This window comes from Pieris brassicae, chromosome 4, assembly GCF_905147105.1.
Source record: "Pieris brassicae chromosome 4, ilPieBrab1.1, whole genome shotgun sequence".
Lineage (NCBI taxonomy): Eukaryota > Metazoa > Arthropoda > Insecta > Lepidoptera > Pieridae > Pieris > Pieris brassicae.
This window is the reverse complement of record NC_059668.1, coordinates 15,346,777-15,372,463: the sequence shown is the minus strand read 5'-3', so window position 1 is coordinate 15,372,463 and position 25,687 is coordinate 15,346,777. Positions and strand designations below refer to the sequence as shown.

General features: G+C 33.1%; 5 protein-coding genes across 5 annotated transcripts in view; 2 read left to right on the top strand and 3 right to left on the bottom strand.

Annotated features, from left to right (window-relative positions):
- Positions 1–12,282, bottom strand: part of LOC123708166 (glypican-6) — a 67,155-nt gene extending 54,873 nt beyond the window's left edge. The window contains exon 1 of the mRNA XM_045658707.1: positions 11,914–12,282. Coding sequence (XP_045514663.1) covers positions 11,914–12,133 — 220 coding nt within the window. The 5' untranslated portion in view covers positions 12,134–12,282. The remainder of the gene's footprint in view (positions 1–11,913) is intronic.
- A 531-nt stretch (positions 12,283–12,813) lies between these two features.
- LOC123707964 (probable pseudouridine-5'-phosphatase) lies at positions 12,814–15,321 on the top strand. The gene is made up of 4 exons (XM_045658328.1): positions 12,814–13,194; positions 13,406–13,624; positions 14,010–14,242; positions 14,556–15,321. The coding sequence occupies exons 1-4, from the start codon at positions 13,080–13,082 to the stop codon at positions 14,730–14,732; spliced, it is 744 nt and encodes a 247-aa protein (XP_045514284.1). The 5' UTR covers positions 12,814–13,079; the 3' UTR covers positions 14,733–15,321.
- Positions 15,322–15,354: 33 nt separating this feature from the next.
- Positions 15,355–17,042, bottom strand: LOC123707965 (NADH dehydrogenase [ubiquinone] 1 alpha subcomplex subunit 2). The gene is made up of 3 exons (XM_045658329.1): positions 16,843–17,042; positions 16,621–16,727; positions 15,355–15,452 (listed from the first exon to the last, which is right to left on the bottom strand). Exons 1-3 carry the CDS (start codon positions 16,920–16,922, stop codon positions 15,370–15,372), a joined length of 270 nt encoding a protein of 89 aa, XP_045514285.1. The 5' UTR covers positions 16,923–17,042; the 3' UTR covers positions 15,355–15,369.
- Positions 17,043–17,219: 177 nt separating this feature from the next.
- On the bottom strand, positions 17,220–19,247 carry LOC123707963 (DCN1-like protein 1). The gene is made up of 3 exons (XM_045658327.1): positions 19,127–19,247; positions 18,388–18,987; positions 17,220–18,089 (listed from the first exon to the last, which is right to left on the bottom strand). Exons 1-3 carry the CDS (start codon positions 19,127–19,129, stop codon positions 17,895–17,897), a joined length of 798 nt encoding a protein of 265 aa, XP_045514283.1. The 5' UTR covers positions 19,130–19,247; the 3' UTR covers positions 17,220–17,894.
- A 164-nt stretch (positions 19,248–19,411) lies between these two features.
- Positions 19,412–25,032, top strand: LOC123707962 (probable glutamate--tRNA ligase, mitochondrial). The gene is made up of 6 exons (XM_045658326.1): positions 19,412–20,076; positions 20,349–20,544; positions 20,788–21,002; positions 21,601–21,716; positions 23,230–23,339; positions 24,499–25,032. Exons 1-6 carry the CDS (start codon positions 19,724–19,726, stop codon positions 25,030–25,032), a joined length of 1,524 nt encoding a protein of 507 aa, XP_045514282.1. The 5' UTR covers positions 19,412–19,723.
- Positions 25,033–25,687: the final 655 nt, after the last annotated feature.

Sequence of the window (25,687 nt, the reverse complement as noted above, 5' to 3'; positions counted from 1 at the left end):
TAATGAGCTACCTAAATTTAAAGATTTAAAATCAAAAACATAGAAATCACATTATCAAACATCTAAATACTATATAAAATATCAGACATTGATTCCATACATAATATTGTCTCATTGTTATGATACCTCTAATACATATGACAAAAAATATAACAAAAGTGTTGTAATTCCACACCGTTACTATACTTAGGATTCATTTGTTACTTAAAAATGATCTTAAATCCCCGAGATTACGGTTTAATGTCATTACCGTAACCTTCCTTCGTGGAGGCGGCCGGCGCCTTTGACTGAGAGAGATAACATCTACATTGGGCAGGTAGGCATTTATTACCGACATATTAACTAAAATACTTCACTGCAAGTCCGGACAAGTTAGTGTTTCTCGAGGGAAACGTACAATTCTATATCCATAGAGTATAGGAATTAGTGACGTCACGATCTTGTGGAAAGATAACAGTAACGCCGGAGCTAATCAGGCGTTAGCCGCAAGTCAATGTAGCGATTAAACGAACATTCAATCAGATAGAAGAATAATATATGGACAACATACATAATCTTGCAAAGTTAACTCGGTGTTCCAGGCAGCAAAGGTTATTTGTCCTTTAAGTTGAACACCTTGAAGTTGATATTCACAACGCCCAAGACTGGATGATTTTCTCGTGAGTTGAGAAACGCATTCCGTATATAAGGGTTAGGATTCAGACTTGAGACTATAAGGCTGATAGACTGGATTTAGCTGAATATGACTCGTGATTGTCAAATTAAATAAATACACAGGAGGCACGTTAAGTAACAGTAAAACTTTCAGAAATTCTCAATGCAAAGGAAAGTCGATTTGCCATCGAAAGAAATCTGAGGTTAAATGCTGGAACCTTTGCTTATTACGTTAAATAAAGACAGTAATAACGTAATTCACTAACAGCTTACGTGTCCAAAGAACGTACAGAGACGAATTTCGATCGTTGTATCGCTAATAATTTCATGCATCGAATCCAGAGTAGTTAAACAATTCTATCTAATTATAAAGGAATAAGTAGGATTTAAGATAAATTCTTATATTACGCTGATAATAATCCAGATTAAATAGACACATCAATTTCCAACAAGATAAATTATTGTACATACCTTGAATATGTTATTTTATTACTTAAAAGTGTTCTCAAATCTTACACATTATAATGAATTGTTGACAAATGAATAACACATTTCATTATTTGCTATGCATAAGTCGGGACTGAAGGCGACCACCATTTTCTTGTCTATATTGTCTGGACTATAATATCTGTGACATAAAACTTCATCTCTTGGAGTTATTTATTTACCATAAAATAAATGTATATACAAAATTGTACTTACATATCAACGGTGTAGAGTTGATATTTGATTGGTCGGAAAGATTTGCAATAACATAAGTATTTGTATGTTATTAAAAACAGTTTTTATCGTTAACCAGGATGTTAGCAAGTTAATTGGTTCTCTTAATTACTATATAAAATATAAATCGGTTACTGAACGTTGCCTTTTGCTTAAGTTATTTGCGGACACAGCAAACAGAAAAAATGTGCATTGTTACAGTTGTTTGCAATTTAAGTAAAAATTTGTAGTAGATACATAGTTAACTAAAAACCTAGTTTTAAATTAATATCCTTACACATGTTAAGCCACGTTACATGGAGTTAAGCCAAATTAGTGTATCACGTGGTAAATTCAAAAAGCATTAGTGTAAGAACGGTACAGATAAATAACTATGGTTTTTAATACTAAATTGACAGAAACAGTTAAAAGTTATTATTTAAAAACATTCTTAAATACGCTAAATGTACGCTACTATTATGGGATACAATCATAAATTAAACAATTAGGTAATCTTGTAACATAATTGTATAAATACAAAAGGGAACAATCGTCCTTTATACCTAGTCTCAACTCGTATTTAAATATTCCAAAGACAACACTCCAAGAAAAATTTCAATTTCCTATTTAGGCGGCGCACTTGGTTAAACATTTCATTTGTAAACTAAAGATAGTGAATGGTGCTCGGGGCAGGTTTTTTATCGTAGACGTTTTGAAATTCCGATCCCCCACCATCGTGGGGGTCCGTCATTCAACATATCTCTTATCTACATTAACCTATATGGTTACATAAGATATTTTATTAATATTTTATACAACATACTGTTTTTAATTAATATGTTTAGCTAATAAATTTAATAAATTAATATGCCCTGATGGAGTTTACCCGAATATCAATTTATTTCCCATATTTTTGTACAAAGCCTCGTCATATTAAATTTAAAATAAATAATTAATTATACATGTAAAAGTGTTATGATATACACAGAATACACTGTGTAAATTCTATATAAGTTCATATAAAAAATACCATAATTACCTAAGATTCATAATCTATTATATATTTTTTTCCGTAGTTTGATATATTCCATGTGATATAATAAATCTAAAGCGAGAGTTACGAGTTACGAGAGCCTCACTTAACACACCCTTAATATTAAGTACAAATGACGTGGTATAACCATGAACCTCATTGTCCTAACCACGACTGTGGCAAGGCATTGCAATGAAAACAAGTCAATGGGAGCGCTACGTATGCAACGGAAACGTACACAAAAACAAAAACGCCACATTGTTTAATATTTCTATTACTAGCTCAGTACCACCTACGTTGTCCTGTACTGTGTAAACATGTCATCCAAATGTGAATTCATTGTTCAATCGGTAATTATTTAATGCAAAAGCTCTCACTCGAATGCATAGCCGTTATTAGAGTCGAAAAATAGCCCATGTAATAATTCAAAAATAAATACCACTTATGTGGGTATACTGTAAATAGGCAAGAAAAAATATTATTTGTTAAGACAATATACATAAAAAAACACGTTTTAAGTTAGTTAAAAGTTTAATCAAAAATGGGCCCAAGTTGTCGTGAGCACGATAAAAATATAGCACCCTTATTTTTTTATTTATTGAAGTTGACCACATCATACACAATGCTATATCTACAGTATGTTACAAGCTATCTTTCCTAAAATATATGACAATTATGACATAAATGTTGCCAAACAATAAAAAATACAATAAGTTACCAACAAAACAGCGGATTAGGTATGGGATACTTAACAATGCTTTTATTTTATCAACCCACTTCCGAATAAGTACTGTTTATTCGCGAAGAATTTGATTGAAAGGTGCCTGAACTCATATGTTGGTTTATGCAGACGGAATTTGGAAAATTTTGCAGATTTTAAACTTGAACTAAACCGCTGAAAGACATACGAACCGCAGACGTTTTCATGCAATTTGCAACTCATTATGCCTCGGATGGCGCTACAAGTACGGTTCAGGGTGATCGGCCGCTCACTCACGGGCATAATAATTACTTCGAGTCCGCAGTTTATAGTCTGTCTTGCGCCCGCACCGTCTGCCCCCCTTCCCCCTCCGCCTCTCGGCTGCCGGACCGCATTCCGCTCCCATGCGACCGCATCCTGACTTCAGGACCTCTCCAAAATATCTCCTTTTTATCATTAACCGTAACGGGCACTCGCCCAATATCACTGCCAAACGTGTAATTAAAATATATTTGATCTGCCGCTCATTAATATTTAATATATGCACTTTGTAATGTGCTACATACAATATTGGATAAAAAATGTTATAACCTATGCTCACGTTGTATGACGTATAAAAATAATTGCGAAAATGCTTTATTGCCTAACCCGATAAAACTAGTTTGATTAAATGACGTATAGATATAGACCAGACATGATAATAGACGTTCTTTAATTTAACATATTAATAGATACACGATACATGTAATAAATTAAAGAATTATGGAATCCACTAATATCATAAAATAGTAAGTCTAACAAGCGACGGGATTAGAGGAAATAACACTAGAAATATTAATACATACGATATATGTATTAAATTAAGCATACTGTAGTATGGAATCCACAAACATCATAAAAAAGTGAATCCAAAAAAAGCGAAGAGAACAGAGGAAATAACACCAAGTTGACTCAAATGTATACAGTGAAACCTTAAGCGATGAAAGCGATTCACACGCCTATTGCCTATAATATTAACTAAATCGGACGATGACGAATTGCTATCAAGATTAAAATAATTCCCGGGCGCATTCTGAAAGAATCCGTGAACCGATGGAATGCACGGCTCGTTTTGAACATGTTTCGATTTTGCCACGTCATAACTCGCCCTAGACCCCACATATTACAATCGAATCGATTATATACCTTAATACCTTGTATAAACGATCATAATCACAACTAATTATAATCGCTGCGTAGCTGACATTCGATATTGTTAGTTGTTTTGGAATTTGCGCTGCACGAATGTCGAAACTTGTAAAATAACACTTGGTATTCAATTTAAAATTTCTTGTTCTTTTGTTCGAATACTAAATAGTTATCGAACGCTTGTATAAAGCCATAGAAGCGATGTTTTAGATTTCCAATTAAAATGATACATAGATTGGAAAGTGGCCTATCATAAAAACGTGTTCATATGGAAAAGTTTTAGCAACTTTTAATCGACCAACGACCACATTGTTTCATTATAAAAACCAATACATGAAAAAATCACTAAATTGAAAAATAGTTCTAAAACGTTTATAGCATTCAAACCGAAAGGCAATTTCACAGAGCAATAAAAACCTAGCTTGCTCGGTTATTGAATAATAAATTGTAAACTAGCCGAATGTCCTACCTCCGTTTGGGTAGGTAGAAAACAATAAATATGAAAACTTTCGGCACTTCGTTTGGGAACCACTTCCGCACAGTTATTATCTAGGATCATTGTGTTACTAATTTTAGAACATTTCCACTCAAACGTTGTTGACAACTATAAATAATCTTCAAAAATAGTCACCGACTCGAGACAGCCATGCCATCTCCGACATAATGTTTTCTAGGTCCAACTTCAATTACCAATAAATATTGATTAAAACCCCTAAGTTCATATTGTTCATATACTCTTTAAAAAATACTTATTTTTTAATAAAGTGCTAGAGATTTTGATTCCTGAAATTTGGGAGGAAAACCCCTAAGTTGGCTTGCGTCGTGATCCTATAACCGTACCATCCGATCAGAACTGCAAAGCTATGCAGGTGGCAACATGTTGCCTCAACCGGTCTGTAGAAAAAGTGCCTTTTGCCAACCGCATATGCAAACAGCTGATATAAAATATATAAAACGTATTAAGATTATTGAAGCGGACGGAATGTTAAATACTCACGGCAAGTTCGACCGAATTTGGAAACTGATTTTGCATTTAATAAAAAATGTTATTGTTTTTATGAAGATTTACAAACTCATTTATTAGAATGATGCGATATAACTTATAGAATATATGTTTTTTCTTTAAATGTATACAGTATACAAATTGACCATCCACTAAAGCGCTGACATCAATTACAATAATTTAATACTTTAATAAAGCCCTGACATGCAAAATGTCTTGAAAGTGGCTTGGGTACATAATAAAATATACGAAGACTTCTATGCGACTTCAATTACGTATAAACTTTGCATATTATAATTGAGCTGTTATTTTGATCATATATACTTAAGTGCCTACATGAATATTGTATATAATTTTGTTAATACACTAAATATTTATATGATTTAAAATGCATCAGATTTCGTTTACCAAATTAATCACGACAGATTATCACGCTACGTTGAACGTGACAATTTGTATAAGAATGTTGTTATCCATGTGAATGACCCGGTATTTGCAAATGGATGTCTGTCGATTAATATAAATATCAATTAAAATATATTCATGTAATTTTTAAAATAATAGCCTGGATAATTTCTGTATATTTTTCTAATATTCAAGTAGGATCACCCACCCTTATAAACATACATATAATATAGTTTCCTTACTATATTTTCCTTCACCGTACGAGCGAGTGTTACATGTATGGTAAGTACAGTCCATTGGTGTACAGTCGGGGTTCGAATCAACGATAAAAGTCCCAATATACGTACGAAATTTAAGTTAATATTTATATACAACAAACCGCCGCCCATGGGCACTCTCAAGCCAGAGGTGAGTATGAAGATTTACTTAATTTAATTAACTTTGTTTTTTGCTGAAATCAGACGCTCTAGATGTGAATTTCCTTTACCACATCGTTTTTTGTAAAGTAATTACTGAACAATGCACATTCACTCAATTGTAAAATAACTCAAAAGTATAGTTATTAATAGTAATTTTATGCATTGCAATGTATATAAGTTGGATTATACGTAAGCAATGAATGCAGCAACTAGAAATGTATGCTAAGTTGATTAATATCATTTTAATCGCTGTTACCCACGCCCATTTCATAGGTTATATATGTAGCGAATAAGTAGATATATGTATGTATAGAAAAAAAGAGCTGAATAAACATTCACTATACATAATTAGTTATTACGAAATATAAAACATTAATAAATTACTAACATTCCATATCGAGAAATCGAGAACTTATACAGTACATATTATTAATGGATTCCGCAACTATCGGTGGCTAGTTCTGACGTAAATGTTACACAAAATTGTTTAGTCAACCCACGAATCGCGTCTTACTTGTTTGCGTTAGCGCATCCTGCTATGAGCTTGACACAGAAATATTAGTCTGTGGTCGCTATAGGTTCGCATAGAACATAGACAAGCGTGTAAATAGAATTTACGGGTCTATTAACTATATTAATTGAAGATCTAGGTTGAGGATAGAGGATAACTAACACTAAAACCGATTTTAATAATTGCGTGTGTATGTATTAAAGTTATTATACCAGACATAACTTAATTTTATTTAAATATCTTTATGAATCTGTATTTTTCTTTCATAATAATTAGTTTTATCTGCATTTTTATAAATATAGATACGTACGTTACATACATTACAAAATCGAGCAATAAATAAAGATCAATCATATAATAATCTTTTGCATTACCAATTACTTAGATTATAATTATCCAAAAACCCTTTCGCCATTAAAGATTCACATCCTGTAATTTGAATGGCCTAAATGCGAAATATTTTATATGAGATGGGTATGGGACAAAGCTTCTGTCAGTGGCTCTGACTGATGAAGCCTCATTCACTTGAAATGATTGAAAGGGTTCCGGTGATCAAATAAAGGTAGGAATGTCGACAGCAGACCGTATTTTATTCAACCATTTTACTGAAATCCTATACAAAGAATAATCAATTCTTCATGCTACCACGATTTAAAAAAAACTACCAAGTTAAAAAATTAAATAACTAGGAGGGAAACTTGCGTCCATATCGCTTTCGAGAAATCTCTTCTAGACTATGAGAAAAAAAATCGATAAGGAAAAGCAAAGTGCCAAACTACATAAGACACGAAATTACTTACACAAAACTTATAGAACAAAGCAAAGCAATTAAAACACATGTAAACAGTGAAAGGATAGAAAGAATATTAAAACAGAACTCATGAAAAATAAACAGATATATAAAGAATTTATTAAACACAATTGGATACTTTCCATAAACTATAGACTTCCGAAATTAATGTTGCATTGGCCAAGAAATTAAAAAAGAAACATTTAGTATTCGAAATCCATTACTGACAATAATTCATATAAAACCTACTTAGATGACGTTTTCGTCAGTTTTTCTCCTAAAACCCTAAAGTGACTATGGAATCTAATCAATACGGCAAGCGGTTGTCGACCTCCTCCATGTTTACCCAGTCTTTGTCGGCTTGTCAACAACCAACCAGTCCACCCACTAGACAATTTGTATGTATACCATTTAACCATTCAATATAGGAACGTAATAACCACACGTTTTGATTTGAACGCGTGAAAGATTTCGTATCTTATCGGCTATCTTAACAATGTCGGACGTTAGAGCCGAGTTCCAGTCTTGCTTCGTTTATATTAAATATTATCGACACTCAGTAATAACTGACTTTTAAACAACTAGGTATGTATGCGATATTGTTGGAATTTTTAATAGTATGATATATATATATGATAGTATATATTTAGGCGTCAAAACACGTGAACTGAATGTTTGTCCACAATCTCTCGAAAACTAAATTATAACGAGGTGATTTTGAAATCAGGTATATGTGACAAGTTGTCCAAGTTTCATTAAAATACTTTTTGAGGTATCCACACATTTTGACCGGATATGTATAATAATGTTGTCAGTAAATTGAAGTCGGTGTAAATCTTCATAATTATTTTTATTAATTCAAAATCGACAGTCGGTCTTAAAAAATCGAAATGCTTTAAAAACCAGTTTATAACTTAGCAAAAATTTTCCTCAATTCCTTATTATATGAATTATCAATCAATTTTAATTAATATATCTTTTATATTTAGGCTATGTCTTCTCGATTATAATTTTTGGTAATATAGTTTATATATATTAGTAATATAGTTTAAGTTTTAAAATAAATCGTAAAAACCTTCAAATCCTAAGATTCAAGTTCCAACAAAACTACGCCGTATAAGTTATGCATTCCCAATATCTTTTCCCAAGGTGGACATTTGTGGACACTTGTTATCTCTAACTCCCGTTTCTGACAGCCATGATAGATAGGTCAGAAAGTATCCAAACAGGATACTACATCAAAGATAACTACATCCTTATAATGTGAAGAATATTTTCTACATTATGAAAGTAAAAAGAAAACAGTGTCGCTACCTTTTAGACCTGGGCCTCAGATTTCTGTATCTGTTTAATAATATTTTTTTTCTCATAGGTGATCAGTCTTCTGTGGCTAACACGATGTGTTCCTGCACCGTACGAGCGAGTGTTAAATGCGCACAAAACTTCAATGGCACCAAGAAGGGATTCAAACCTACAAACTGACTACACTAGACACTAGTAAAACACTTCTCTTATGAACCCAGCACTTACATTTTCATATAAGCCTCCAATAAATCTTTAAAAGAACCATCTCGATAAGTTCAGCTTTGTAACAAAAAAATATCATAATCGATTTATTCGTTTGGAAGCTATGCCACAGACACGTCAAACTTATAACACTGGTCTAACAAATTTTTAATGGTTTTTTGACAAACGGACGCAAAAGCTATTTCAAATTAATTAAAAAAAAAACAAACAAACAAAGTTATTGGCATGTTAGAATATATTAAAATATTTCTACCGCGTTATTGCGCCGTTTTCTTAGTCACATGAAAATATAACGTGAATATCAATAGTGAGTCATAACATCCCTTTCCGGTGATCTAACGTCTTCATACAATTCATCACGTCTAAATATAAATAGGGTCAAACCCTGAATCGTATATATATATATATATATATTAATTTTTATATTTTCTTGTATGTATGTATGGCGTAACAACTGTATGGCGGAGGAAAACTTAGTAGCGAAACCCGTCAGAGGATTCAGATTCAGGATTAGAGGATTTCTTGTATAGAAAAGGCTATCAATGAAAAAGATGCAAAAATCTGAAGGTTATACTAGCATTAGTAAGGTGTTACTTAGATACACTATTCTCCAATTAGGCACCTGACAACCCTGGACTAATCACATTTTGCCGGTAGTCGTCGCGACAGACCGAGCCGGTATTCGCGGATTGCATACATAATTACTATAATTTATAAGAATTTACAATCGGCCGTGAACCCTCTGAATCTTTATTAGTTTTACTTAATATTAAAATTGTTAGTAGGCGTAAACCGTACATGCATACAGGTATAATGAAAAGTGTTTAAAAGACTAAGAGTTTCGAAAATACAGAAGTCTAGAACCTTTTGCACCTTACGCTTAGTATCGGCAATTTAGGCACAGACTATTGTATTGTATGTGTGGACTCTGTTTCCGCAATTAGGCGCTCAATAGGTCCATTGTGCGTAAAGTCCTGGCTAACTAAGCCAGCTTAACTCCTTCCAAAAGCACAGAAGCCTCCTGGGCACCTCGCAGGCTTCACGGAGCGACCTCACTGTTCCGAGGATTTCTACACGTTGTTTAGTCACAGCCTCGCATTCCAGGACTACGTGGGTGACTGATTCTAGGCACAGACTATTGGACAAAGGTAATTATTTCGCCACAGAAAATGAAATTCATGTGTTTGAATGAACCTGTTGACGGCGATGTTAATTTTATTATCGGATAAACATTCATCCACTGTACCACAGACGGAAGTTTTTAAATAATTTACGACATACTTTGTAGCATCGCACAAGAATGCGCAATAAAATGTCACTCGTTATGCAAAAACTCGCAACAGACATCGCCATATTTAGAGATTGATCTCGCAGACTATCTTAATAGCCCATTTACATTGGCGACGAATAAACAGCACTTCATACTTTACGTATTAAACACGTAAGTTGATAAACAGGTTACGTGCATTGTTAATGCTTGTTAAACTCTATGTAATATATTTTTTATATTACGCAATTTTCCTTTAGCATAAATTTATATTTTTATTGTAAGTTAAAAGTTCAGGTAAGGAAGGATAAAGGCATATTTATGCCAAGAGTCACGTCAGTGTAAGGAAATGTCACAAAGATCCACGAAATTAACAAAAAACCAAAAACGTATAGCACCTAATAATAATTATTAATATAAATACACTTAAAAATGTACTATAAAGTATTAAGATTACTAGCCGGCGTAGACGTAGGCGGTGACTAGTCAGTTTAATATAAAAAGTTATGTTAGCGAAAACCTAATCTTAAATTCTGACACGTACAAAATGTCTCCAGGGAAATAAGATAGGGGAAATTAATTCAACCGTATCCCGTAGGATGAGTGAAAATAAACTACTACTTGTTATGTCGAAGTATTGACTATATAAATAATAGAAAGTAGTCCTTCAGGTTTGTAAAAAAGTTAAAATTAAACGAACGAAATTTATCTTAATTGGTAATCGAAACTGTCGAATTAACTTTTACCTTTCAAGAAAGTTGATACCAGCAATCTCTATGATAACATACATTGACTGGTTCATCTGTTTAAGGGTGAGAGATGAACACAATCTTCACGCATATGTTATAATCAAATTGTATTTATAAGCCTAGTCTTAAAATTTCAAACAGAGCATATATTTTACAGACAATTTATCATCTACGGAACTACATCTAATTGCAAAACAATAAATCAACATAGTTAAGTTGTGTAAGCTGGCCCAAATTTCTTTACGACTTTAGCCTAAGTGACTAACAAAAAGCAAAGGATTCGAAAAATAACCAAACTACACTTTTAAAATGTCAAACTATTGGCGCTTCATGCTTTTTTGACAGTCGCCCCACGGGGGGCTTCCTCGACTTGGACTACCGCAGTTAGAGAATTCACTGAAAGAGCGAACACATTATAAGATACAATTGTTTTGGTCCTTTGAATCTAGTTTCTGTAGATAAAACACACCTATGAGGCTATTGCCTCATAGGTGTGTTTTATACTTTATTAAGTAACCCTGTTGGGACATTTTATATAATTTCTCTGCTCCTGGTATGCAATTTTTCATGTCAACGGTCGATAATTTAACAATTATCTGATTTTCATTACCAAACGAAACCAACATTAATAAAAACCTGCATAACTACGATTCAGCCTCAGGTAGAAAGAACGGTTGTCGGCACGAATCGCCTTTGATGTGAACCAGTAATAACTACCTACCAAAAAGGTTTGCACTGTATTGTTTATGTGCATCGAATATCATTGTTTAAATATTAACACGGTAGTTCCTTCTTCTGTTGCAGTATATTTTTTATATTATATGTTTAAAAAAAATAACTAAGCTGAAATATATAAATATTTACCTTCATGTGCAATTTAATGATTCATAAAAGTTGATAAATGGGCAGATTTTATCAGGTCAATAGTAATCATTAAGGAGCGCGTGATTCTTATTTCTAGCTCTTACCTGAAGTTGGTTTTTCTTGTAAATCAATCATAGATAACATTCCTTTTTTCTCAAAAATATTTTTCACATTTGCACATGACATTTCCGCGTCCGCAGTGCTATGGGTCACCAAAAATCCAGCAAACAATAGGAAATACAATATTTGGGTCTGCATACCGAAACCAAAAATCGATTTTTTGTTAGGTGACAATTTCACACAACAACACACGCTCACAGCCATGTTCTTTATTTATTATGATAATTATAAAATAAGCTCAACTTATTTCACTAAATGCTTTTTAAAATTATATTGGAATACAATTTAAAAACTTTGGACAGTAAACATGCCATTAAACAGGCTCCGACAAATCAACTGCGATCCATGACGGCCGCAGCCCGACTGCGTTGTCATAAACCAAAATGAAGAATCAAGCACGCTACAACACTATCGACTAGTCGATAGTGAGTTTCTCACTGTTGCTATAATCGAACTAATAACTTGATCAATACGTTGTTTATTGTGAAAATAATATATATTTAAACAAAAACGTGTATTGATCGGCATTTTAAACATTTGTATTATACTTTTTGCTAAACTGATAAGATATTACACAATTTCCGTTCAGATGACTAAATACGTAAGTGAATTATAAATACGATTAAATTTCAAATATTAAGAAATTCCACATCATCGTTTAATTAATCAGTCTACTAGCTACTTATATAAAACATCAAATTACAATTATACATTTTTTTAAGAAAGTTTAATTTCGATTCATATTAAATTCAGCTCGAGTGAAATCATTGATTATGATTATGTTGCACAGCTCTTTGGTTGAATCGTTGACAGTTTCAGACACTGTCATATTTTAAAATAATCAGTTGTAATTCTCAAATTCAAAACACGACTGATGGTTGACTTTTGTCAACCCGAAGGCTGAAATTAGAGTTTCAGAAATGATAAAGCCAATTTATTATTTATATCGTTAAAACAACTGGTGCCCATTGCACAGCTGTCAATTATATGAATTAAAAATATAAAGCTATTAATGTTATCTCTATTCACTACTGGAGATACTTAAATACTAAAGTAATAATAAATAAACCTTTACTTTGTGGAGTTGCTAATCGACCAACTCTTCTGTCACTCATTTACATAATCCATTAAGACTGAAAACGCCGCGAAAATGAGAATTCTTCTTATAAAAACTGTGTCCAATACTTTTGGAAGGAGGTTTTTATCTACTAAAAATGTTAGACAAGTTACTCATTGTATATTTGATATGGATGGTCTATTATTAGGTAAGATAAATGCTATGCTTAGCCTCTAACCTTTTATCTTTCTTGCATTGGTAAGGTTAAATGTATGAAATGTACACCTTTGAAATATTACATTATAATACATGTGTTAATTAGCCTAGGTTATTAAGCATGTGTTACAATTAAAGTTTAAAAATCATAAATTATTTTGTTTTCTATCATTTTCATTGCTTTGTCGATAATGTTGTTTCAGATACAGAACAAGTGTATAAAAAGATGATAACCCAACTATGTGCTAATTATGGCCATCAATATACTGACAAGTTAATGATGAAAGTTCTTGGTGGAACAGAACAAAGGCTCTCTGAAATCCTCTGCAAAGAATTGAAGCTCCCAATAACACCTAAAGAATTTAGAGATCAATTATTAATTTTAGGAGATACTATGTTGGCCAATGCTCCATTAATGGATGGTTTGTGTGTTTAGTGAATATCAATTGTATCCAGAAACAATAGTCTATATATTTAGATTGTTAGAGTAAATGCTTGTAGACTTAATGCAATAATATAATCAAATATATGTTGTGGCATACATATTACCATAATATTGTTAGGTGTAATTTTAATTTATGACACTTAAACTTGAAGACACATATTGACTTGTTTGATTAAACTTTTTTAATGGATATAAATCAAACAAAAACTTAGAAACCAAGCCGAACCAAGATATTCAGCTAAAGAATGTAGTATGTGTTAATCAATATAGAAAATACTATTAAAATGTCCTCCTGATAATAGTGCTGCTAGTGCTTTAAGGTCAATAAGCTAGAAAATTAAAAATGGATGAATCTCTTGCAGGGGCAGAAAGATTAATTCGTCATTTACACACATCAAAAGTGCCATTTGCCTTAGCCACATCATCTAGTGCCCGATCAGTTGACACTAAGATTGCCAGTTATAAAGAATTGTTCAGTTATTTCAATCATATGGTGATGGGCAGTACAGATAGAGAAGTGAAGTTTGGGAAACCACATCCTGATATATTCTTAGTTGCTGCTGCAAGATTTCCAGATAAACCTGATCCTAGTAAAGTAAGAGATATTTAATTAATAAGTTAAAATACCATATATAAAGTATAAAATATTTTGGCATAGTGTAGAGTACAACTGCTAAAAATAAATGCTAATAAATCTATTACCAAACAATGCCAATATGTCATGTTGCCAAAAATGGTAACCATTAAATCTCATATGACTTTGGCTCAGAATTTTTATGCATTAATTCCTAAATATATTATGATAACATATATTGTAATAGAAAAGAGATTTTACTATCTAGAGCTTCTTGACTCAATATAATATGTGAGAAGACCCATATCACAGCACTTAAAATTGTATTTTTCAGTGTTTAGTATTTGAAGACTCTCCTCATGGTGTGACAGCTGGTATATCAGCTGGGATGCAAGTAGTCATGGTTCCTGACCCTCACTTAAACAAAATGTTAACAACACATGCAACAATAGTATTACCAACACTTGCAAAATTCCAACCTGAAATATTTGGGTTGCCCCCTTTCAAGTGAATTTAATTTAAGTAGTATTGCATGAAATAGTTTTACATTTGTGTGACATTGTCTTCCATTTTTTAACTATAGTTTTTGAATCATCAATTATATGAAAATACTTAGGTTCTACTATACTGGTTGCTTGTCTGTGCCTAAAGTTAAGATTATATTGGTTTTAACCAATATCTATCAGATATTTTTAAGTTATACTACATGTGATACTTTGATGCTTATTATTTAATTGCACAAACCACAAATATGATCAAAGCCCACATTGATGCTATTATTTGTACAAACCTTTTTAATGAGTAGTTTACAGAACAAAATATAAGAAATATGATAGCAAAACTTAATACAGAACTAGTGAACAAAATACATAGTACATCTCTAAGAATTATATATTTTTGATTAATTTATAGTGTTATTATTAAATCATGAGTTTAAGAATTTTTGTATAGCTTTAATTGTAAAGAATCTATTATGATTAGGGTTTACACCTGAATCATAATAGATTATTTGTTACACTTTGTACAGTTCATTTCTATGTAAAATATTTATGTAAGTGCCAGACTTGGTTTATGACAAATAAATGTAGGCTATGTGTATATTTTATTTATAATTAAAATAATAAACTACATAATACATTTTAAATAATTTACTTTACAAATTGCTTAAGTGCTGCTATAACATCACTAGCAGATAGGTTTGTGAGAGGTGCACTACGCTCAGCGCCTTTTTCTGAAATAAATATATAACATTTAAAGACATGTAAAATATACTATACTTAATTAACACTAGCTACTCTATAAGTTATACACTGCTGACCTACTGCTATTGCCAGGAATAACCACATCAATATTTGCAGACGGCACTGCTATATTAGCAAGCAACCTAAAACTGAGATCAGAGGACTTTCAGAAGGCCCTTGACAAAGTTAAGAAATAGCTCCAAAAATGGAAAATAAAAGCTAGTGCTGTGAAGTCAGTACACATGCCCTTCAGAAAGGAGGGTTCACATGACCCTTAGAAGAGGAGACTGCCTACCAGTAAAGTTGAACCAATGTATTCTGCCCCACAGCTACTATCAATTAAGATATCTTGGCTTACACATTGATTGCAGGATAACATGGAGTCACCACATCAAATCTAAAAAGCAGGAGCTACAGCTAAAGTACAACAGCCTATACTGTATGCTAGCAAGAGAACCTCAAGACATTCTCTAGAAAGAAGAATTCTTATATATGTGGGGCAGCCCAAGTGATACCAACATACTCCAGTGACAATTTCAAAAGTACCATGGTACATAACCAACAACAAATTTCAAAAACAACTCGAAATGAGAACAATCAAAGAGGAAATCTGGAAAGAGACAACTAAATACAAAGAGCTGTTAGTCTGTCACCTGAATGAACTGGCTCACCAACTCACAATATAATAGTATGTAAGACAACTAAAACATCAGCAGTAGCAGCACATGAGTAGATGCTTATCGGAAGCCTATGGCAGCACCATAGAACAGATTCCCTTAGGGCTGCAATTACCCACAGAAAAAAAAATACACATATATAATAAATTCTAAAAATCATCTAAAATTATTACCTACTCTAATAACATAAGAGGATTTATAAAAACCATATTAAAGTCGAATCAGTTTAAAAATCATATTCCTAACTTGATCACTGGTTAGGCCACATAGTGACTCGCTGGCTTCACAGCCTCTATCTGAAAATTTTTTATCACTTTAATGGTAACAGTAAGGTTATTGTTATACTATTATGCTGGTGAAGATGGTGATACTTTCTAAAAGTTCCAATGAGCCCAACGTCAAAAATGGTGAAACTAGCGGCAATTGATGTAATGGCATGTGACAGAAGTAAGCAAAATTAGAAAACAATTTTGTAACATACCATATCGAGCCCAAATGCGAGGTTGTATTCCATTGCACTCTCTAATAAGAATTGGAAAAGTAGGATTCTCTTTCTTTATGTTAACATAGTTTTTACTTATGAATTCCCTGTAACAAAAGTCCGTTCTGTACTAGAATCGAATTGACATCCTTGAAAGTACTTAAGCAATGTAAACTTTTACGACCGAAACCACAAAAAAAGATGTTTATGTAACCAATTTACCTTACACCAGCCGAGTGCGGACTTGTTTGGCATAAGTGAATTCTCAGCTCTTTTAAAGCACCCCCAAGTCGAACAGACATAATAATTTTGCTAATTATATCCAATGAGTTAATAACAAAATATTTCCATAAACTCAATTACTTTCGGAATAAAATTAATCTTAATCCATAAATCTTTGTCCAGACATGAGAAATGTCAAATTGACATTGTCATGTTCTTTTTAAACAATTGCTATCTGTGGGAATTGTTTTATTGGAAATCCCCTAGGCGGCCGTGCTTCTCCGTGAGTCGCAATATTTTTTTAAGTGATCTTTATTAGCACAAGTATGAAAATAAAAGTTACAGTTTTCTTCAACAATTTATTATTACTCCATAGTCATACATAAATTTAACGCTTTGTACATATTAAATAAACTAAGTACCAAAAATGATTTTATTATTCTAAATGCTGATATCCCTATTCTCAATATCTAATGATATTAACACTTCACAGATTAAAAACAATAATGCTGTTTAATTTTGCATATTTTTAAATTTATAATAAAACTTTGTCAGATAATTATTTTAATAAAATGTCTGGTATTATTGTGTACAAACTCAAATAGACCAAGCCATTAATGTATTAAAATGAGACTCACAAAAAACTGTCAACAAAATAATATGGGAGAATATTTTGATTTACTGCAAACTATTATCATTGTTATATACATATTTACATCTTAATTTAAAAGCTTTACAGTTTATAGATTATTTAGTGTAACAAGTTTCTTTGTGAAAAATTTAAAATCCTACTAAATGGAAAATGTTATTACTCTGTTGTGTATGGACGAACATGAGACTATATACAGGTATACCAAATAGACAGTCAAGTAATATGGTCAGCTACATAAGTCAAAAACAATTATGATTGCAATCCATTCAACAGTGCATAGTTCAAAACTGTACAGAACGAAGCATGACAACAGAGAACAAACATATGAATGGAGTTTTCTGACCAAATTGCACCCTTCCTCAGCATGACTAACTGCTTCGTCCTGCCATTGAAGTAACAGCTAGCCAGACACTGGTTCAATAGATTTAACACCATCAGCTGTAAGTCCCTGTTTTTGACACCACTCAACAAAATCATCAATAAGAACTGGCCAAGCTCCCTCAGCATCATAATTACTCATTCCATCATCAATTTGGGTAGCAAAGTCAAGAAGGAGATTCCATGTGTCTTTTGGTATAGATCTTTTATGGTGATCCTAAAAATCCCAATGCAATTACTGTTTATTTATCATATCATTATACACATATTTAGGCATTTCCTATCTTCAAAGGATTCATTAAAGTTTCATGTAATCTTAAACAAGAAAGGGCAAAAGTTTTGTTTGAATAGTACACTCTGTTTTAATGTTACATTGAAGACTAAGAAGGAAAAAGAGAACCTAAGTGAGGTCATTATTAAAGGTACAGCTAATATTTTATACAAATGATAGCTATTGTTAGTACATCCTATCCAGAAAGTTAAATCAATGCATTAAAAACAAAATATATACAAACCACAAGAAATTTACACCAAGCATCAAGAAATTTAAATCTTCCTCTGAGTACAATATTCCAATAAGCTATCGCCATTTCTAATTCTAATCCTTTTTGGCCAGGATTTTTTGCATAATTGAAAGTAAAATGATAAAAATCCTTAAATTTGTTTGGATCTTTAAGTTCGATATCAAGCAATGGTAACTTTAATTTTAATTTGTCTATGCTGTCAACACTAAGCTCTATAAGACCCATTGTAAATTCTTCTTTTGTAAATTCACATTGAATAGCTGCTTTACATTTCCAAGCAATAATAAGAACTATTATGGATTCAGGGCTTAAATTTAAGTCTTCTAGGAACTTCATAACACCATCAACAGTAATTTTGTCATTCTCTTGATGATCTCGGTATTTATTAAATAACTGGTCAACCTTCTTTCTATCCACTGATGCTTTACCAGAATCTTTGTAATAAGCGTCGGGGTTTTGAAAATAATTGTCACTAGCCAAGTCTAACTTCCAGTCATTTTGAGAAAGGCAATATATCGCAGTACTCTCGGTCGTTTGCGTGAAAGCTACAAATTTTTTAACTTTGTCCCTCTGTGATGATTTCAATTTATTCTGAAAAGAAAACGTAATACATACAATGTCATAACCTTATTATTATGTTAGCTGTCAACTCTATTTTTCTATATTGAAGTAAAAATAGCAATTATTTAAACGGCGTTCGACACACCACCACAATTTTACAATTACCAACCATTTTTGCTGAACTTTCGTTAAAAATAACTAAAACTTTCACCAAATTTGCTATTGTTTCGACATCGGAAACGAAATAACAATCATGAAATATTTTTTTTACATTTTTCAGCTGTCAATTGTTAAAATCCGACATTAATGATTATCTACTTATATTATCTGTAATAATTGTCAGAATTTGAGATTTTTGTGTAATGTGTGTGTGTAATTATATTAGTTAAGATAACTTCAATTTTATCCTAAAAAAGTGGAAGTTTTATAACATAAATCCTGCCAAGCTTACATCCAAAAAGTCTGCCCTTAAAGTTTTACTGTAAAATTAATCTATGCTGAACGTTATATATTCTAGTGTTTTTGGTCTAAAGGTCTAGATACCAAGCCATAAACTGCACAAAAAAAACCTGGTGTTTGCTCTTAGCTGTCAATTTAAAATCCGACGGCAATGCCGAATTGTTCGAATGCATAAAAGTAAAAACAGAGAACTTCACATTTGAGAGAGAGTATACATATGTATTTATTGTTTTTAAATTCTATAGCTGTTTTATCTTGCAATGCTTTTATAAGTTAAATATTTAATTGTTTAGTTTAAGTTACAAATATGTGGGGTGTCTGGTCTAGTACATTTAAGGGATTACATCTTTCTTTGGCTAAACAAAACGGTATTAGAAGCTTAAAGACTCTAGTTCCAAGAGTTAGATTCGCTCCTAGTCCTACGGGATATTTGCATTTAGGGGGTTTACGAACAGCTTTATATAATAATTTATTTGCCAAGTCTCGACGTGGTGTTTTTGTTTTACGAATAGAGGATACAGATCAAACTAGAAAGGTAGATGGGTCCATCGAGGCACTCATTCAAGATTTATCTTGGGCAGGCATAGAATGCAATGAGGGTCCAAAGCAGGGTGGAAAATATGGACCTTATATTCAAAGCAAACGCTTACATATATATCAGTAAGTTACTAACTGTAAGTCACTACTTAATGTGTTTATTTTTAATCTTATAAATAGTATATTGATCTGTTGTACTGTTATATTGATATTTAACTTTTGTTCCACAATAAAGAAATTGCTTAAATAACTTATTATGAACATGTCTTAGCAAACTGATTTTAACATCTAGATAAAAAACAAAATTATTTGTTTCAAAATTGTTTAATGTTTTGTTGATTTTATAAAAATATTTTTTAAATGTTTATGATGTAAGTTACTAACAACAACTTCAGAGAATATATTAAAAAGCTATTGGACAATGGATCAGCATACAGATGTTTCTGTACTGAGCGGAGATTGAATATTTTAAGACGGTCTGCTGTGAAAAGCCAACAGGTTCCTAAATATGATAACAAATGCAGGAATTTGCCAGTCGAAGTAGTCAATGAGAAAATTGAATCTGGAACTCCTTATTGTATTAGGTTCAAGGTTTGTATCTTATTAACATAATTTTATTTTTAGTAAAATATACTCAGGCTAGACAAGCATTATTTCAGTTGTTTAACATTATACTTATGACAGGTAAAATTTTTGTAACTCATGGTAACATTTAAAGAAAGAAAGAGCTATTTTTCTCTTATATTATGGTTTGCCTTAATTCAACACACATAGGTTCCATGTATAATCTATAAATGTGTGACTAAAAAAACTTCATGTTTTTTATTGTTTCAGCTGTCTTCTGATTGCCTATCATTTGACGATCTTATATTTGGTGCTATAGCTTATGATGTATCATTAGTAGAAGGTGATCCAGTCCTTGTAAAAACTGATGGTTATCCAACCTATCACTTTGCAAATGTTGTTGATGATCACTTAATGAATATTACCCATGTTCTGCGAGGTGTGGAATGGCAGATATCAACTACTAAACATTTACTTATTTATAGGTATGTTATTTAGAAATAGTATTTGGTATACATGTCGCAGCCAACTAGCTTAATTAGCTGTTCTATAAACAGCCTAAACAGCCTTTTAACTAAACGGCGCCGTTTAAAACATTAAATAGTTTTGCTGCCACAAACTATGTCAAATGTGTATAGGGAAGTTCTACAAATAAATCTCTTCTCTCATATTATAGAAGAATGTTTTAAATTTTGAACTCTTATTTTTATTTTTAATGATTAAGCTCTATACTGGACTAGTGAAACAAATTATTTCATTACATTTAAGAATTTTTCAATACCTTTGAAATTTACTAATTTCGGACATTCTACCTAAACGGTGTTACGAATTTAAATATGTATTAGATAATTATATATTCGTTGTAAAGTAAAATCTAAGTATGTATCTAATAATCGAAAAGGAAGTAATATACACTATCACGAGATCGGTATCTACGCAAGTGAAACTGCGGGGCATTGCTAGTACATATATAAATATGCCAAAAACGTAATAGTGTACCAAATATTTATAATATAAAAAATATGTGGAGAAAATCAAACATCCTCCTTAATATAATATATATATTATCATCATGTATTTCAGAGCATTTGGTTGGACACCGCCACAATTCGGTCATTTGCCACTCATCGTGAATGCTGATGGAACTAAATTAAGTAAAAGACAAAACGATGTTCGTGTCGAAGATTATAGAGATAAAGGTAAATGTTGCTTACACATCTTGCGATTTCACTTTTTTTAATAGTACAGGAGGAAAACGAGCAGCCGCCCATGGAACCACTTGGCGGTTTGCAAGTTCGTTCCGGCCTTTCATATAGTGGTCGCTCTACTCTTGAACGTCCCCAAGTCGTAACGGTTCGGAAATACCTGTAATGTTAGCTGAATCCATAAAGTAGTAATGTCTTAAAAGCACTTTCTCGCCAGAGTCCAAGGAGGAACGGCATTTCAATCAGCCTTGACGTACGATGATAATTTAGCTGCATTCGAAGAGTTCCTCGGAACAATCCCAATGTATGCGATAGATGATACAGAGAGAGCCTTCATATCTACGCAGCACCAAATGATCAAGTCGATCAGAAAGAACAAGGTCGTCGCTGATCCTCTCGCGTTAGATGCGGACAAATGAAGGGGCTGAGTAGGAGGAGTTGGTACCTTCGCCAATTGGTCGTTGTACTTAGAGGCTATTGTAGCTTTCCCTTCCAAATGACTGCGGAACTGATCGTCGTTTTATATATCGACATCGAGTATTCCGATACCAGCTGAGGCTTTTAGGGGAGTATCTGCGAATAGTGGTCTTATGACGTAGGGATTCTTCTCAGTGAACACGCAAAATTGTGTCTTAAATTCAACAAAATTAAGTCGTACCCAGGCCGAGACCCCGAGTTATAGGGTTTCGATTCCAGACAAAGTTGTTCGATATCAACCCGAGATGTATTTTCATCTGCAAAGCAATGAGTTCTGATAAAATGCAACATTTCCAACCGTATCAATGCGACGTCCGTCGGTCAACAAGCGTTTGCGCTCTGAGCGTTTTTAAGGCAGTAAAGTATTTCTGAACCAATTTGACTTAGGGTCCTTACATAACGAGTGTACCAATTCTTAAAAGCCGCACTTGCGAGCCTTCTGGCAAAATGAACGACTTAACATCCGGTGAGCCTCTTGCACGTTTTTACTCTGTAATAAAACGAAAAAGCAACAGTGTTAAGGAGAGTACTTGGAGGGCTCCAGCATTTAGAACATTCACCGGCAACAATAAACTTTATTTTCTATGGGTTTAAAGGCTGGAAATCCACTTGCACAAGTTCACAAGTAAAGATTTGCAAGAGGTGCCAAGTGATTTGCCTTGCGCTCTACCTGATCGAGGGCTTTCGCTTTGTCCATGCTGATCGCCTCCCCTTTGGACCCAATCTCTTTAGCCCATCTGCGAATAAGGTATACTAAAAGATTACCTGATGAACGACCAAAGTGAAAACCATATCGACGATCACTGATCAGCTGGTGTCCTTCTACCACTCCATTATGATTTCACTTTATCAAAATAAATGTACTACACCAAATTTCTATTAAAATGTTACATGGGGCGACGTCTATGCCATGACACCCATATTCTTTTTTCTGCTTTCTAGAAGACCAGTTAAAACCTTGAAAGCGATAGTTATAACTATTTTCTTTAGATATTGCCAAATTAAATTACACAATAACGTTGGTTTCTAGGAGTTTACGCGCTGGCCCTGGTGAATTTCATAACGTTATCAGGCGGTGGCTTCCAGCATGTGCCCGGGGAAGGTGTTAGACTTAAAACTATGGATGAGTTAGCGCAAGAGGTAGGAATTACTGTTTATTCAACATTTGCTTAATAAAATAAGTATATAGTAAAATAAATTGCAAAAGAATTATGCAGAAAAGATTATTATTAATTTATTTCCACATCATTATTCTACCTTAACAGTTACAACTAATTCGATAGAACGCTAGAATAATACCTACACCGATTATCCTACAAAAAAACATTAAGAAATTATATTTATATGCCTAAATCTTATAACTAACAATATAGCAAGCAACTCTGTGAACTCAGCCAGTGTACAAACAAATAGGTCTACCTCAAAATAAATTTTATTGAGTACTCGTATTGCTCGCGTTTTTTTTTTACAAAATAGGGGGCATACGGGCAGGAGGCTCACCTGATGTTAAGTGATACCGCCGCCCATGGATACTCTCAATGCCAGAGGGCTCGCGAGTGCGTTGCCGGCCTTTTAAGAATTTGTACGCTCTTTTCTTGAAGGACCCTTAGTCGAACCACACCCGATCGAAGGCTTTCGCTATGTCCAAACTAACCGCTAGCGCCTCCCCCTTGGACTGAATTGCATGTGCCCCTTTATGTGTAAGGTATACTAGAAGGTCACCAGCCGAACGACCACGACGAAACCCGTACTGATAATCGACAATCAGCTGGTGGCCCTCTAGATGGTGGCCTCTAGAAAAGCTGGCCATTAATAATGGATCCCATTATTTTGGAGAACAAGGCGTGAGTAGCGCTTTGCTAAGCAAGTTGGAATGTGCTCGCGGTACATCCAAGAGTTTTGCCGGAAGCCTCAGGTTTCTACTTGGTACCCGTAGACCCAGTCTCTCCACAATATCCAGAATCTGGATTGAAAAAATATTTTGTTAATTCCCAATTAGATCAATTTGCGACCTTTTTACTTCTATTTTTTATTCTTTAAAAGTATAGTTAAATCTCTACCAAGGGAGTCGGAAGGGGGTTTCGCATTGGCGAAAGTCGGGGCAGTGGCCCCCCTTCTAGAGATATCTTATTAGTTACTTGTTTATTGCATGGTCATGCATGTTTATGTTTTCACTTACTTTTCCCATCGCCCTGGCCCCTCATTGACCCCCTTTTTCACTACAATTGAATGAATAGGATGAAATGATAAAAGCTTGATTTATTTAATGTGTAACTAATGTATAATTCTTATGAAATAGTTCCAGATCGACAAAATATCTTCACATCCGAGTCGGCTTAATCCGGATTTATTACAGGAGTGTAATAGGTTAGAAATAAAACGTCAGATACAAGACCCGATTCTGTTATCACAATTAGTGGCTAAACTCCAATTATTAATTAAAGAAAAATATAAAACAGAGAAGCTTAATATCGCTGATGACCACATTAAAAGTGTTTTACTATGGGCGACTTCAAGAATTAACAAAATAGAAGATTTGATTTCAAGCAAATTTGGCTTTCTTTGGATTCTACCTTCAAACAAGAGCGAAGTCGATAAAATTTTACTGCATGAAGTCGTTGAAATTTTGGAAAATTTAGAAGAATTTAATGAAAACTCAATTAAGGAACGGTTGCGAGAGATTTCTTCGAAGAATTGTGTAAAATTTCCAGCATTCATGAAGATGCTCAGATCCGTTTTAAGTGGGTTGAATGAAGGACCGAGTGTCGCGGAAATGATGCAATTGTTAGGTAAATGTCAAACGATTGAAAGAATAAAGGCTGTTAATAGATAATAACGATGTTTTATTTTTTATATAAATACGAGCGTCTCATTTAATAACTTTATTAATATATTTGTGAAGAAATCTATTCTAAAGCAATTTATTAGCTGTAGGCGAAAAGTTTATTTAAAAGTGCTAATCTCATAAGAACTGGTTTGGAAGTATATTTTAAAAACTGTTTGTGTTGACGCGCTACGACAAAACGCAAGTGATTGGCTGACTTGTATGTATGTCACGAACGCAGTAACTATCCAGTCCAAAATTTATAAAGTATTCAGAACGAACGATAAAAAGATACATTTTGAATATTACATTACCTTATATCGAACAGTTTAAATACTACTTCTGTCTGTTCTAAAGGTTATAATTTTTAATGATGCGATGTGACGTCACCGTACTTACGAACAGTACGTTGGTACCCGCCCCTGCGTTCTTAGTGAATTCATACCCTTTTAAAATAAATAATAAGACATGGTTAAAGCCTTGTCTCTTTTCGACCCATTGCATTCCTGGTTTTCAGCTCATAAGAAACGACTTAATGATTAGAGCCGGTACCGGTGTTGCCATATACCGTAGATCAAATCTCTTTCTTTCACTCGTTATCTACTTGAGGTTTCCCTTCGCCATATTAAGGTGTTGCTTAGGGTGTTCTATGGCCCCCTTGTCG

Excerpts from the sequence above, each read along its gene's own strand:
- LOC123707962 (XM_045658326.1), top strand. The coding sequence starts at position 19,724 with ATGTGGGGTGTCTGGTCTAGTACATTTAAGGGATTACATCTTTCTTTG. Across the intron at positions 20,545-20,787 it reads CTTATTGTATTAGGTTCAAG|CTGTCTTCTGATTGCCTATC; the intron begins GTTTGTATCTTA and ends TTATTGTTTCAG. Across the intron at positions 23,340-24,498 it reads TGGATGAGTTAGCGCAAGAG|TTCCAGATCGACAAAATATC; the intron begins GTAGGAATTACT and ends CTTATGAAATAG.
- LOC123707964 (XM_045658328.1), top strand. The coding sequence starts at position 13,080 with ATGAGAATTCTTCTTATAAAAACTGTGTCCAATACTTTTGGAAGGAGG. Across the intron at positions 13,195-13,405 it reads TATGGATGGTCTATTATTAG|ATACAGAACAAGTGTATAAA; the intron begins GTAAGATAAATG and ends ATGTTGTTTCAG. Across the intron at positions 13,625-14,009 it reads CAATGCTCCATTAATGGATG|GGGCAGAAAGATTAATTCGT; the intron begins GTTTGTGTGTTT and ends AATCTCTTGCAG.
- LOC123707965 (XM_045658329.1), bottom strand. The coding sequence starts at position 16,922 with ATGTCTGTTCGACTTGGGGGTGCTTTAAAAGAGCTGAGAATTCACTTA. Across the intron at positions 16,728-16,842 it reads CCGCACTCGGCTGGTGTAAG|GGAATTCATAAGTAAAAACT; the intron begins GTAAATTGGTTA and ends CTTTTGTTACAG. Across the intron at positions 15,453-16,620 it reads TCGCATTTGGGCTCGATATG|AAAAAGGCGCTGAGCGTAGT; the intron begins GTATGTTACAAA and ends TATTTATTTCAG.
- LOC123707963 (XM_045658327.1), bottom strand. Across the intron at positions 18,090-18,387 it reads CTTGGTGTAAATTTCTTGTG|GATCACCATAAAAGATCTAT; the intron begins GTTTGTATATAT and ends TGGGATTTTTAG.